Here is a 13,490-nt window from a genome sequence, read left to right as displayed (position 1 = left end):
TTATTGCTAGAGATGTAAATACCACAATAGCAAAGGAAAAGAAAAAAAAAAAAAACACCACATGTTCTATACATACCAAGACAACTACATCAACTCCAGCTTGCATGAGTAGATCAAGTCGATATTTGTCATCTTCTCTAGTCCCAATAGCAGCACCGCACAGCAGCTGCTTTCTGCAGTCCTTTGATGCAAGAGGGTAGTCTCTGTTTTTCTTCAAGTCAGTCCTGGCAATAATAGCGACAAGCTCATCGCTGTCATTCACTATTGGCAGTTTTCCTATTGGAAAAGACAAAATAAGTTTCTTTTAAAAGCCATTAGGAGTAACACAAGGCCGCATACTGCATAGCAGGTTAGCAGACTTAGTAAAGCAATGCAAAAAAAACAACCAAGCATGTCAACATAGAGGACACCATAAAAAGCATTGTATTACTAATAAAAGTAGTCTATCAATATGTCTAACTTTTAAGTTAAAAACTAAACTTTTTTCCCCCCAGTATTTACAACTGACGTTAAAGGGGTTGTGTCACGTTTTTAAAAGTTTTCCCTTATTTTCACGACAGGAATCAACTTTCTGATAGGTGGTGGTTTGACTGTTGGGACCCATACTGATCCTAAGAATGGGAAACCTACAGGTCTGAGCAGAAATGTAGCAGTGGTCGAGCACCATTAATGCGGAAACCTTTGGAACCCCTATAAGGAAAACAGTAAGTGTCCCAACCAGGTGGACCCCGAAGATCAGAAAATTAACTCCTATCCTATAGATCTGGGATAACGTTAAAAGTTGGCACAAAGCCTTTGATAGTTGTGTTACTTTGCACTATTGAAGGTGACCCTCTGCCATCTTGTCCATTTTATAGTTTTTGAGCAGCAGCTAATTAGTTATGTTTCACTTGCGGGAAACTGAACACCAATACTTACTTTTTTTTTCTAAATACCATGCCACACAGATAGCAAGCAATAGCCCTTAAAAGTATGAAGATACTAATGTAATATAAGGTTTCAAAAACCCATAACGGGGAAATCATTTCCTGAAACCAACTTCTCTCAGTGTTTGCCAAGCAATTCCTTACCACCACGGTCAATTTCTGCAGTCTTTGCAGGCATATGCCACTCTCCCTTATTCACAGGGAGTAGCCAGGGGGCATTGATGTTGAGGATGAAGGTATCTGCTCCAGAGTCCTGCTTACCTTTGGTCAATGATCAATTCCAAAAAATTCATGTAAGACAATACTCTAGTTCAAAAAGCCAATTATAACCTCAGCTCAACTAGTAAAGAGTTTAGAAAAGCTAAACTTCTATATGTAACAAAAAGCAGCATGCCTCACCTACATCTATGGCAAGGGAATAAGGGCTCAAATTCCAAACACTGCAGGCAGTCCTAGCACTCCACTGAAAAACTAGTCATAGCCGATAATATAAAAAAAAAAAAAAAAAAAAAACCGCGCACACGCTGTGTTGTAGCGAAGTGCAGCTGCAGCACTGCATCAACCTGTTTTTTCCGTTGAATTTACACAGTTCCACTTTACGTGGAAGCAATGCACTATTACAGCTTTGTAACATTTTCTTTTACCAGTTGCATACATAGCGTTTTTTTTTAAATAAAAACAGCAACCTTCCATTTTAGGGGCAAAATTCTATCCTGGACCTGGAAGAGTCTCATACCTGTACATTAACTTCTCTTCCCGGCTCCTTCATTCCACTGGCGCGCTGCTTCGCTTTCAGGTGGCTACCACCATATTTTGGTTATTTAAGACACTGATTTAGCAGTGCTGATCATGTGAGCAGAGCTGGCCAATCACAGAGCAGCTACAGTGCATTGGTTGTCCTAATAGCAATGCACTATAAGATGGTAGTGGGCATATTGGCCTCCTGAAAAAAATGCATTGTTGGAACAAAGGACCAAGAAGAGAAGATGAAGTACAGGTAAGATATCCCTCCACCCTCTGGTCCAGAGACAGAATTTGTGGCGGTCACTTTAATGTATTTTATATTAAAAAAAAAAAAGACTGTCTCCATAACAAATCCAATACATTCACAGCTCTTGGGGTGCATGAGATTTAAGGAATGTTCAAAATATTAATACTAGCTTACAATCCTTAAATATTTTCTGTCAAAGCATTGTGCAAACATCCAAGATTTCCCATTATTCCGCAAATACCCCATAATGACAAAGTGAAAGCACGAGGTTAGGGGGGGAAAAAAAAAATTAGAAACCTTTTCCTCTGACAGATGTATTCAGACCCTGTACTCCACTGAAGCACCTTTGGCAGCTCTAACAGCCTGCAGTTTTAGGAATGATGCACAAAGGTTGTACACCTGGATTTGGGGACTTTGTCATTCTTCTCTGCAGATCCTCAAGCTCTGTTAGGTTGGATGGGGGCTGTCTGGACAGATATTTTCAGATCTCCCTAGAGAGGTTTGAGTCAGGGTTCCTGCAGGGCCACTCAGACATTCAGAGGTCCCTAAATCATTCCCGTGTTGCCTTAGCTGTGTGCTTAGGGTTATTGTCTTGATGGAAGATGAACCTTCTGCCTAGTCCGAGATCCCTTGCGCTCTGGATCAGGTTTTCATTAAGAATATCTCACTCCATACAGCTTTCCATCAACCCTGACCAGTCTCCCTGTCCCAGCCACTGAAAAAACACTACAGTATGAAACAGAGATGCTTCACTGTAGGAATGGTACTGGGCAGCTGATGAGCAGTGCCTGGTTTCCTCCATATAAAACTCTTGGAATTGAGGCCAAAAAGCTTCAAAGCAGAGATTCTCGCATCTCACATGCAGTGTCCTTTTGGCAAACTCCGGACAGACCTTCATGTGTCTTTGATTGCAGCGTTTCACCGCTGTCTTCGAACGCATGTCACAGCACTTTTTAACACACCCAATCATTGTAATGAGGTATGTTAAAAGCACAAAATCATGCGAAGATAGAGCAGGCAGTGCTCAAAAATCACTGCATTCGTACACAGGTCTGCGATGAGCCATTGAAATCAACGGGAGCGTTGTACCGCAGTTATCACGGTGTTCAAAACGCCTCTGTAATCGCAGTAAAAAGCGCAGTGTGAGAGGCCTCTTTCTGACCATTCTGCCATAAGGCACAGATTGGTGGAGGCTGCAGTGATGGTTGATCTTCTGGAGGTTTCTACCATCCGCACACAGTATCTTTGGAGCTCAGCCAGAGCAACCACTAGGTTCTTGGTCACCTCTCTTACCAAGACCCTTCTTCCCCGATCACTTCGTTTGGTGGGTCAGTCAGCTCTAGGAAGAGTCCTGGTTGTTACAAACTTCTTCCATTTAAGAATTATGTAGGCTACTGTGCTCTTGGGAGCTTTCAGTGCAGCAAAAAATGTTTTTATAGCCTTCTACAGATATCTGCCTCCTTACAATGCGGTTTCTGAGCTCTACAGACAGTTCTTTCCTCCTTGTGGCTTAGTTTTAGCTCTGATATGCATTGTGAGCTGTGAGACCTTCAATAAATAGAGGTGTGTCTTAAAATTATGTCCAGGCAACTGAATTTACAACAGGTGTACTCCGATCAAGGTGTAGAAACATCTCAAAGATGATCAAGAGAAATGGGAAACCCCCAGAGCTAAATTTAAGTGTCATACCAAAAGTCTGAGTACTTATGTCAATGCAAAAGGTTAGGTTTCAAAATTGAAAAACTTTCTAACATTCTGTCCTCACTTTGGCATTATGCGGTATTGAGTGCAGAATGATAGGGAAAACTTCTATAACAAAATGTAAAAAAAATAAATAAAAAAATGAAAGGGTATGTAGACTTTCCAAATGCAATATATATCCATCTATCTAAAATGCACCAATAAATCTTTTATGAACAGCTCCCAGTAGCATAACAAAGAGCAGTAATGCTCACCCCTACAAATTCCCTGCAGCTCCCACATTAATGCTTCCGTGGTCCCAGCAATGATATGGCATGTCAACACGTGACCACTGCAGCCAATCACTGCCTGGTATAGTGACACCACAGAGGTCACCACTGTCAGCCAATGGCTGCAGCAGTCACAAATCAAGACAATATCATAGGAACTGGGTTTCACAGACTAGCAGGGGACCGTGGGGTGTTGACATGGGAGCAGCAGGAGATTGCTAAGGTATTTTTACACTATTTTACACTATTCTCAGCTGTAAAGAAATTTCACAGGCTTTCAACTTTGATTTGATCATAAACATGCTTCAATCGTTCAGGAGGATGGGGGGGGGTTGACGACAGGCTGGCTGATATGAAAGTGAGCTCTGCAGCTTATGTATTGTAATACATAGAAGCTGCAGATGCCAAAAACTGTTCAAAGTTTTTCGCAAAAGCACATAAAAATGGTTCTCTCCAAAAACACACATTTCAGGAAAAATATAATGCCACAAAAAAGGCTTCCATAGTCTTTGACGGCATTTTTAATTGCCATTTTTCATGCATTAAACCTTTAATTAATCGGTTTTCTATGCTGTGTTACAGGGCGAACTGAATCATCTCCAGCCCATCCATTAAAATTTTTCAAAAATGTCACAACACTACTTTCCTAGAAATGAGTCACAAATCTGCAGTAACAGGGATCCATCTCTCTTACTGGCCCCTACCTACCTAGAGCCCGGGACAGTTGTGACACAAAATCCATACCTCTGATGTCACATTCACACACAGAAGACCCGATTTTTGTCCTTTTGGAAATTACAGAACAGGATAAAGGATTGTATGATGAAATATTAAACTGATCATCTCTACCATATGGCAAATATTGCCTTATAATAAAAAGTTAACCAAAACATATAAATATATATCACAAGATCACTTCAGAAGGGTTGTTGATCCAGGGAATTATTCTGATTGCCAGATTACAACTAGGGAAGGAATTATTTTCCCCTAAAATAAGGAAAGTTGGCTTCAACTCCATAGTTTTGTATTTTTTCCCCTTGCCTTCCTCTGGATCAACACTGCAGAATAATTGGGTTAATTGGATGGACATGTCTTTTTTTCAGCCTTACACAATAACAGTTTATATGTTATTATGTAAACTATGTCCGCAAATGTAAAATTTCTACAACAGACACTTAGAAAGTATAAATTCAGACATCTGCTTCATGAAAACTGGCATACCTTTCTTACTACGTTGTAAGATTTCATTTGCTTCTTTCAGGGTGACACCTGCTGGAGCAACAACCAGTTCATCACGTTTGGTCATTACCTACGAAAATGCCATGTTCTTGATTAGACATGAGCTGTAAAACGGTTGACTTGGTTTTTAAATATAAAGCACAATAAAAGCCACAAAAAATGCCGGAAAACCGGCAGCCATTGGGGGTGGGGGAGAATAAATGGCAAATATGCAGCCTGTTTGTTGTGTATGCAGTGACACCACTAGATCTAGAGGTGTCGGACGATTATCAGGGATCAAAAGCTGGTTCAATATTTTGTTTCTGGCCAACTTTTGTAAAAATACAACGATCAAAATAATCCATAAGTAGCACAGGATTAAGACTTTTCTTTTCTTTTGACCACCAAAAACGTAACAGTTGTATGAACACGCGGAGCGTCTGACATTACCTCACTCAAATAAGTAATGTAGTCCTTTTCAGTCAAAAAATCTATGTCTCTTGAAGTCACAATCCCCACTAATTTGCTGCCCATTTTTCCAGTTTCCGTCACTGGGATGCCAGAGAATCCATGTCTGTTCTTAGCTTCAAACACATCTCCTACAGTGTGGTTGGGACTCATGACAACTGGATCAGTTATAAATCCTTGCTCAAATTTCTATAGGAAAGGGAAAAAAACAGAACACGAGAGCTACATGAAACATGATGAGAAACGTAAATTACACTTTTTGATCACCCTATCCCAAAGTAAAAAATGTAATAAAGCGATCAAAAAAGTCACAAAAATAGTAATAGAAACTACAGAATGTCCCCTATAAAAATTTTGTATTGTCATAATTGTACTGAGCCACCAAATAAAATGTAATTTTTGCCACAGTGTGTAAACCTTCAAAAGAAACTCCACCCAAAAATGGTGGAATCCACCCCCCACCCAATTCCATCAACTTGGAATATTTAATAAGTTTTTCAGTACATTATAGGGTACATTAAATAGTACCATTGAAAAACACAACCTGACCCACAAAAAAAACAAACCCCCAGACACCTACGTAAGATAAACAAAGAGGTTGTGTTTTTTTTTCTGTCCTTTTTTTAAAGTGTGGAGGTAAAACCAAAAACGGGAGGGGGCTGTTTGAAATGCTTTTTTCTCATTCAAACTGTTCATCTGGCAAGAGCATAAACTGGCATATGCTCACTTTTTCCTGCATCTCCCATGCTACCTGCTTGGGTCCCCTGTCCAGTGTTTATAGGCCAGCATTCAGGATGCCACAGGCTGCAGTAACCAATGGCAGAGCCCCGACCTCAGCCGTTGGCTGCAGCAGCCTGTGACATACTGTTAACAGGTTGACTGCAGCCTGTAAACATGTTGTGATGGGGGAAACCCAAAGTAGCGGCGCTGTACACAGCAGGGAGAAGTGAGCATATGATAGTTTGTTATGTACTTGCTAGGGGAACTCTAACCACAGCCTTACTGAAAAAAACAAGATAATGCACTTTATCACAGTAAACCATCCTGAAACATATGTATTTACAGCTTTTTTTGCTTTTTACCTTGACTTTACGGACTTCATTGGCTTGAAACTCTGGCGTGCAGTTGTGGTGAATGATCCCTATGCCCCCCATCAGCTACGAGACAAGAAATAATGAAAGTAAGACTTTCAGGAGTGATCCAACATCATCAAACTAAAGGAAACCTGTCACTTCCCCACAGCACCATAAATTAAACTACGGTGCTGGTAGGGGAGGTCACGTATTTTATAATACTCATTTGCTTCTGCAATCCAGCAGTATACCACTCTGAAGCCATCACAGGAAAATCTGACTCAGTCCTGTGCGCATGCTTCCCCATACAAGTCTATGGGAAAGTACATGAACGGGACTGAAGAGAGTCAGATTTCCGTGCAGAGTGCTGACTTCATAAGGGGATAAATACACATCACCTGGCTCCCTGCCACCTACCTTGACAGGACTATAACTTTGTTAATGGTGCTGTGAGAACATGACAAGTTTCTTTTAAAACAGAAACATACTAAAATGCCTCGTGCTCATACATGTAAAAACACCGAAAGCGTATTATATTAACAGTTTTCCCAAAATCGGTACAAACCTTTAAAGGGATCACTTGAGTCAACTCTTGCCCATTTGTGATGTAACTAGACTACCAGTTTAAATAAGCCATCTAGTTTTACCTTTGTCAGTTATTCCTGTCTAACAAACACCTAGGCTCGCTCTTCTCATGTGGTCATGTGATCCTAATTCTGACCATGTGAGATTTACTTGGGTTTGTGTATTCTCAAATTAGTCAGCATAATGCATGTGTGATATTACACACAGGCTTTTAGATGGGAGGGACACTTGTAATTACTGCTGATTAGAGGCTCCTGTCAGTTATAATAGAGGAGATCACAGCTCATCCTGACTGTATACTTAGGGTCTGTAATGACAGTGTTTTCTCCGCAGCAGAGTTGCAGCCTTCATGTAATGTTGTGCTGATGCATCGCGGGATTGATAGCACAGAATAGTTAAAGCAGAACTAGCAGCATCAAGATAGTATATGATAAGTATTAGACAGGAGGCTGCACTGCATGAAGTGAGTGGAATATACAAAAAAGACATCCAGAGTGTAACAGACAATCAGGTGAGGGAAGACAGGGACAGAAAAAGGTTTCCATGTTTAAAGGGTCACTCTGGCGAAACCACCAAATACAATAGGTTCCACAGCTAGTAGATCTTACCGCCATGGCAATGGCCATGTCAGATTCAGTCACGGTATCCATAGGAGAGGAGATCAAAGGAGTCTTTAGCGTTATCTTGCGCGTCAATGCAGATGTCAAGTCCTGCAAACAGTGCATTTTCAGCATCAACACTTTATAAACCCACATGGAGTAAAATGATAAATTAACACAATCTCAAGAACACTACACATTTTTAAACTCTTTGCCAGTGAGCCACTAACGCTAAATGGTGCCATGTAAAACCTTTACATGGCACCATTATCGTGCAAATTGCTTGCTAGATCGAGCAGTTGGCACAGAAATCGTGCTGTGAGAAAGCATACAGCGAAAGACCGAATAGTCATAATTTTCGGATCTGATTTTTGGGAGAGCCCTGAAAATCATTGTTGGTCTGCTACTGCAACGCTGTGTGTAAACAAGCAGCTGTTCATCTATGAATGACAGCTCGTTGACTGCGTGGAGACAGGCAGGCCAGCACAATCCCAAGCCCAGTCTGCCTACATGCACTGAGTGATCATCGCTGGGATGGCTGTTAGGCACAGAAGTACCCGACAGTCGTCGGATGTAAAAGGGGCTTAAGAGGCAACATATCTCGTTTAGTGTCCACTGAACTAATATAAGAAATGGAAGTGCATTTAGCAGTTTCCCTGTTGCCACAATCCAGCGTAGCAGTTGTGACAAATGTCACTAGAAGTCAGGTGGGCACTGCAGCATACATTTCCAAACTTCTGGCAGCATCGTGCTCAGGATGTGAGCGCTGATGCCAATAGAATGAGTGGTGATGCTGCAACCTTCCATCGGCTGCAGGGGTACCCAACTTCTGATGCCATTTGTCACAACAAATGCCAGGACCATATCAGAGCTGCAGTTCTGGTTTGTGGTGGCAGGGAACAGCCAAGTACATCCCTCCTCTTATTTCAGTACAGTGGGTGCTAAATGGGGTATGTTATCCAGTAACTGGACATTTAAACCCCTCAGATTTTGGCTACTGAAAACTTCTAAGCAAATGGCCATTCAACCAAAACATACTATGCATAATAGTACCCTACCTCTCTCAACATAAAATGCTGGTAACAGCAGCCAATTTAAAAAAAAAAGCAAAAAAACCCCAAAAACCTATATTTGCCTGTACCATTGATTTCTGAACAAAATTTTGCAATATATCTCACTATAGGAAAGTTTTTCACCCCCTCCGTACAGCACTGGTCACTCATTCTGCATGTACTGATAACACCTCTATAATTGACAGATCAGACTATAGCTGCTTCCCATAGAAGTCTCTGCTTGCTATGGGAAAGACAGCTATCAAATCTGCCCCATTAACCCAGTCATAAGGAGACTTGTTTTTTGTATCATGAATAGCGGTTTTCAGTGCTACCTTTTAATATACTGAAAAAAAAAAAGAAAAAAAAGTTTTAAATGTGGTGAAATAAACCCAACTACACTTACATGATGCAAAAAAAAAAAAAGAAAACAAAAAAAGACAAAACCTAAGTTTGGTGAAGGCCTGTTTTATGTGGGGCGACCTGTAGTTTCTAGTGGTACCATTTTGGGGTACATACAACTTCACAGGTTCTTATAAAAAAAAAAAAAAAAGTTATTGGGAGACTAGGTGCTGAAGTGGTTAACTGCAGAACTGACTATAGTGCAGAATATACAGTCTGGAGGGGATAAGCTACAGAACTGGATTCTTCACAGCAGAGGTTAGCAATACTATGATAGACCTTTCAAAGAAAAAAAAAAAAAACACAGGTTCTAAGATAACTTACCACTTCATCTGCAGTAAAATCAATAAACCCAGGAAGAATCAAAAAGTCACTGCAAAAGAAATAAGCAATATGTAAATAAATCATACCTGCATTTGTGTGCACATGACTAGCAGCATCAACACAGGGTACGCCTAAAAGATTAAAATCTAAAGCTTCATGTCTAGAAAATAAAAACACCATGGCATTAAAAACTTACCTGAACAACCATATTGCAGATTATGCCTCCACCTGAAGTAAAACTATACTTTCCCAACTGAACCACAAAGTGATTCACAGCTTGTGATAAGGCCCATTTACATGGGACGCATGTCGGGCAAACAATGCCTGACACTCGTTCCTGTGTGTACTGACTCCCATGCTGCTGCACAGAGCGAGTATCGTTGCCTCACTCAGCAGGGAGACTGGAGGAGATTTCACTCCTCGCTCTCCCCCGCCCCTCTCCATTCATTTAATACAGCGGCTGTTCCGTACTGAATGATCGCATAAAATCCTGAACGCTCATCGTTCAGTATAAACCGCAGCCGTTCAGTACTGAATGGCCGCTGTGTTCAGTGAATGGAGAGGGGCAGGGTAGAGCGAGGAGTGAGATCTCCTGCAGCTGCCCCTGCTGGCTGCTCTGTGAGCAATCCAGCAATCCTCGCTCCTGTGCAGCAGCAAGGGAGCGAGTATATACAGAGACTAGTGTAGGACAACATTGTTTTTACCGACATTTGTTCAGTGTAAATGGGCCTTTATGAATAAAAGAGCAACTTATCAGTACACCAACTTTTACAGCTAACAGGATTAGAGAGGGGGGCAAGGGAGGAGAGAACAGAGTATGACCCCAAAATGGCCTTACAATGCCCGTACTAGTTATGCCAAATGCCTTAACTCATTTCACAAAGAGGCTGTCTAATCAGAACTATGCAGGGAGCAGCTCTCACCGAGGACCAGGGACATGGGTGCCCACTGAGTTCATTGGTGCCTTGTAGCATCACTTTCCACTGTTGGTGCACAGGGGACATGAGAGCGCACACCAGGAGCTTCCTTCAACAATTACAAAATTATCCCTCGAGGTTCTCCAGAAAGCTTTCCTATTGGATCACTGCAATTGGTGCTGATGGACAAAATTAATCTGCTCCTATTTGATAACCCCTTTAAGATTTGCATAGAGCACATACAAAAAAAAAAAAAAAAGACAATGTTGATTACAACTACATATATTTAACATAACTAAGAAGACTGGCACATGTTGCAGACGCTTTGCAGGGAATTGTTTAGCTGAAGTCCTATTTGTAAGCAGAACAGGAAGTTCTACACAAACACCACCTCAAATCTGCTTTTAAGGCCAAATGCTCACGGACGGATAATCGCTGCGGGATTCACAGTCAGACACCCGCTGCGCTTCCTGCAGCAATAGCCGTCCATAGACATGCTATGTTAGCAGATTCTCCCCTGCCCACAAGTGGAAATCAATTACGATTCTCCGCTCGCGGTGGAGAATCGCAGCACGTCCTATTCATCGCAGACAGCTTCCATTGCAGTTAATGGAAGTCGTCTGTCCCGCGATACTCTGCGCTGTGAGCAGAGCGGAAGTATCGTGGGAAATTGCGTCACTGCCAAGCGCCAGCGTGTCATGCGCTGCACTGCACATGCGCGCTGGTAGAGACCCTCGTCGCAGTACCGGAGAGGTGAGTATGGGGTCTCTGCGTCTGATTCTGCTGCGAGACTTCGCAGGCAGAATCCAACCTGGCTGTGGGCAGGAGGCCTTAAGCGAACCTCCCCACACGCCCCCAAAGCATCATAAACTAAGTTAGTTATAGTGCCACTAGGGGATGTCACAGGGAGCCGGGTGAGGTTTTTTTTTTTAATACTCTTCTGCTTCGGTGATCTAGTGCTGTCCTCTGAATTTGGGACAGCATGAAAATCTAACTCTTCAAAGTGTGTGCATGGGACTCTGAGAACAGTCAGATTTTTGTGCCGTGTGCAGACTTAATAGAACAGCGCTTGATCGTGGGAGCAAGAGTAAAAAAAAATACCTAACTGGGCTCCAGCCTGTTATTGCCCCGTGGCATTTTCCAGGATGGAATCGCACAGCAAACCACACTATTTTGGATGGGATTTTAAGATGCAGATGTGAACAAAGCCTAAACTCACTCTTCTACATTCCCCCTCAGAACTGGACCCCCTCCATCGCACTGTATCCATCACATCTAATGCACTTAATATCTGCGCATATACCTATTTTAGAAAAGATGGCTGGACCATTGTACAAAATAAGCACTTGCACCTCATATCACCTATTTCCCCAGATTGCAAGCTCTTGTGATCAGTGCCCTCACTTCTATTGTTTATATTAGTTTTATACTGTATGTAATGGCCTATTTTGTCTGCTCATGTTCCCTCAGGTTTGCCAAGTGCTGCAAAATATGCCTGCGCTAGATAAAGATTACTCCTATAAACTGATGAAATATAAGTGTACTGTGGTAGGCAGGAAGTTTTCTTTGATTACATGTCTTTAGTTCAGATGTCCTCACACAAAAAAATTTACTAAATTATAATAAAATAAAAATCTAAAAAAAACAAAACTATATAACAAAAGTGGGGCAATGGATGCAGGCATATCTAGTTCCTAATAAATGTGATTGAAGCTGCCTCAGAATAGCACATAATGTACAACACCAAGGATTACAATTATTAGAAAAAGATATGGCATCAGCAGCGAGCTGGAAGAAAGCAGATGGGCTTCAACAGCAGACCGCCAATCCCTAGCTGCTGACTAATCTCTGGAAGTACTGGCTTACCTAATGCAAATGAAAACAACTGCAAGAGTATTCTATCCACAGCGTGGGGTTGCAGTAGCCATGTATATTAACACATAGGGGAGAAACAAGAGATTATATAAAGAATCACTCCATTTTCTTTGTAACGTGAGAAATCCATCCCAGTACCAGTAACCTCTGCTGTGGAGAACCCAAGTTCTGAAGCTCATCCCCGCCAGGCTGTGTATTCCTCACTTTTCTTCCAGCTTCCAAGTCATATTACCAACACTGACCATTGTAACTGCAGGACAGAGCGTTGTCAAAGAAAAACCTTCTAACTCGTAACCACCAACCACAAAGCAGCTTTCATTTTGAAGAGAAGAATTCGAAATGAAAGCTGCACTGTGATTGGTCGCTTCAGGCACAAAATAATTTCTATGACGGTCGATATAAAGTTGACCCATTACCTGCAGGACCCAGAGTCATGTGCCCTTGAGGATGGAAGAAAAGTGCAGAATACAAAGCCTGGAGGGGGCGAGTAACCAAAGTGGGTTCTTCACAGAAGAGGTCAGCGCCACTTGGATGAGTGCTTCTTTACAGGGCACCTGCCCAAACTGCAGGCAGCATGTTAGAGCAGAAGGAACTGAGCAGGTTAATATAGAATTTGGTGGAAAAAGATTCAATATGACTTAACCATTTTAATGTCTGCTCATTCTGGGCTTAGAGGTCCAGTGGGCGGATATATCACAGATAGGGCCACCAAGTGGACCTCAAAAGCTTAGAATGAGATGAAAGTGATTAAAGTGGTTTTTCTATCTCAGAATCCTATTTCACAACGTTTGAAATCTGAAAAAAAAAAAATGCTTACTCATAAGATTTTTTATTTCCAAAATGCTCCGCTCTCCAGATGTCGCCATTATTGACTCCTCGGTCCTCTGGTTGTTTACCGCTTGTTGCTAAGGAAACAACCTCTTCTATGGAAAAACCGCAGAGCCCAAGAGTGGCTGTTGGTCTGGCCAAAATCTATTGCACATGCGCTCCTGAGATGCCAGCCACCAAATTTCGATGAAAGTGCACAGGCGCTGACTTCTGCCATTTTTTTCCATAGAGGTGGTCTGTTTCCCTGGCAACAAGCAGTAAA

The 13,490-nt window shown here is 41.8% G+C and overlaps 1 protein-coding gene across 6 annotated transcripts in view; it reads right to left on the bottom strand.

Annotated features, from left to right (window-relative positions):
* Positions 1 to 13,490, bottom strand: part of IMPDH1 (inosine monophosphate dehydrogenase 1) — a 158,486-nt gene that overhangs the window by 23,547 nt on the left and 121,449 nt on the right. For all 6 annotated transcript variants that reach the window (XM_066592195.1, XM_066592194.1, XM_066592196.1 and 3 more), the window contains 6 exons: positions 9,609 to 9,657; positions 7,840 to 7,941; positions 6,656 to 6,730; positions 5,556 to 5,762; positions 5,109 to 5,196; positions 77 to 276 (listed from right to left, as the gene is read on the bottom strand). In XM_066592195.1, the coding sequence (XP_066448292.1) occupies positions 77 to 276; positions 5,109 to 5,196; positions 5,556 to 5,762; positions 6,656 to 6,730; positions 7,840 to 7,941; positions 9,609 to 9,657 (721 nt within the window). The remainder of the gene's footprint in view (positions 1 to 76; positions 277 to 5,108; positions 5,197 to 5,555; positions 5,763 to 6,655; positions 6,731 to 7,839; positions 7,942 to 9,608; positions 9,658 to 13,490) is intronic.

This window comes from Eleutherodactylus coqui, chromosome 2 (assembly GCF_035609145.1).
Source record: "Eleutherodactylus coqui strain aEleCoq1 chromosome 2, aEleCoq1.hap1, whole genome shotgun sequence".
Taxonomy (NCBI): domain Eukaryota; kingdom Metazoa; phylum Chordata; class Amphibia; order Anura; family Eleutherodactylidae; genus Eleutherodactylus; species Eleutherodactylus coqui.
This window is presented reverse-complemented; position numbering and strand designations above follow the sequence as displayed.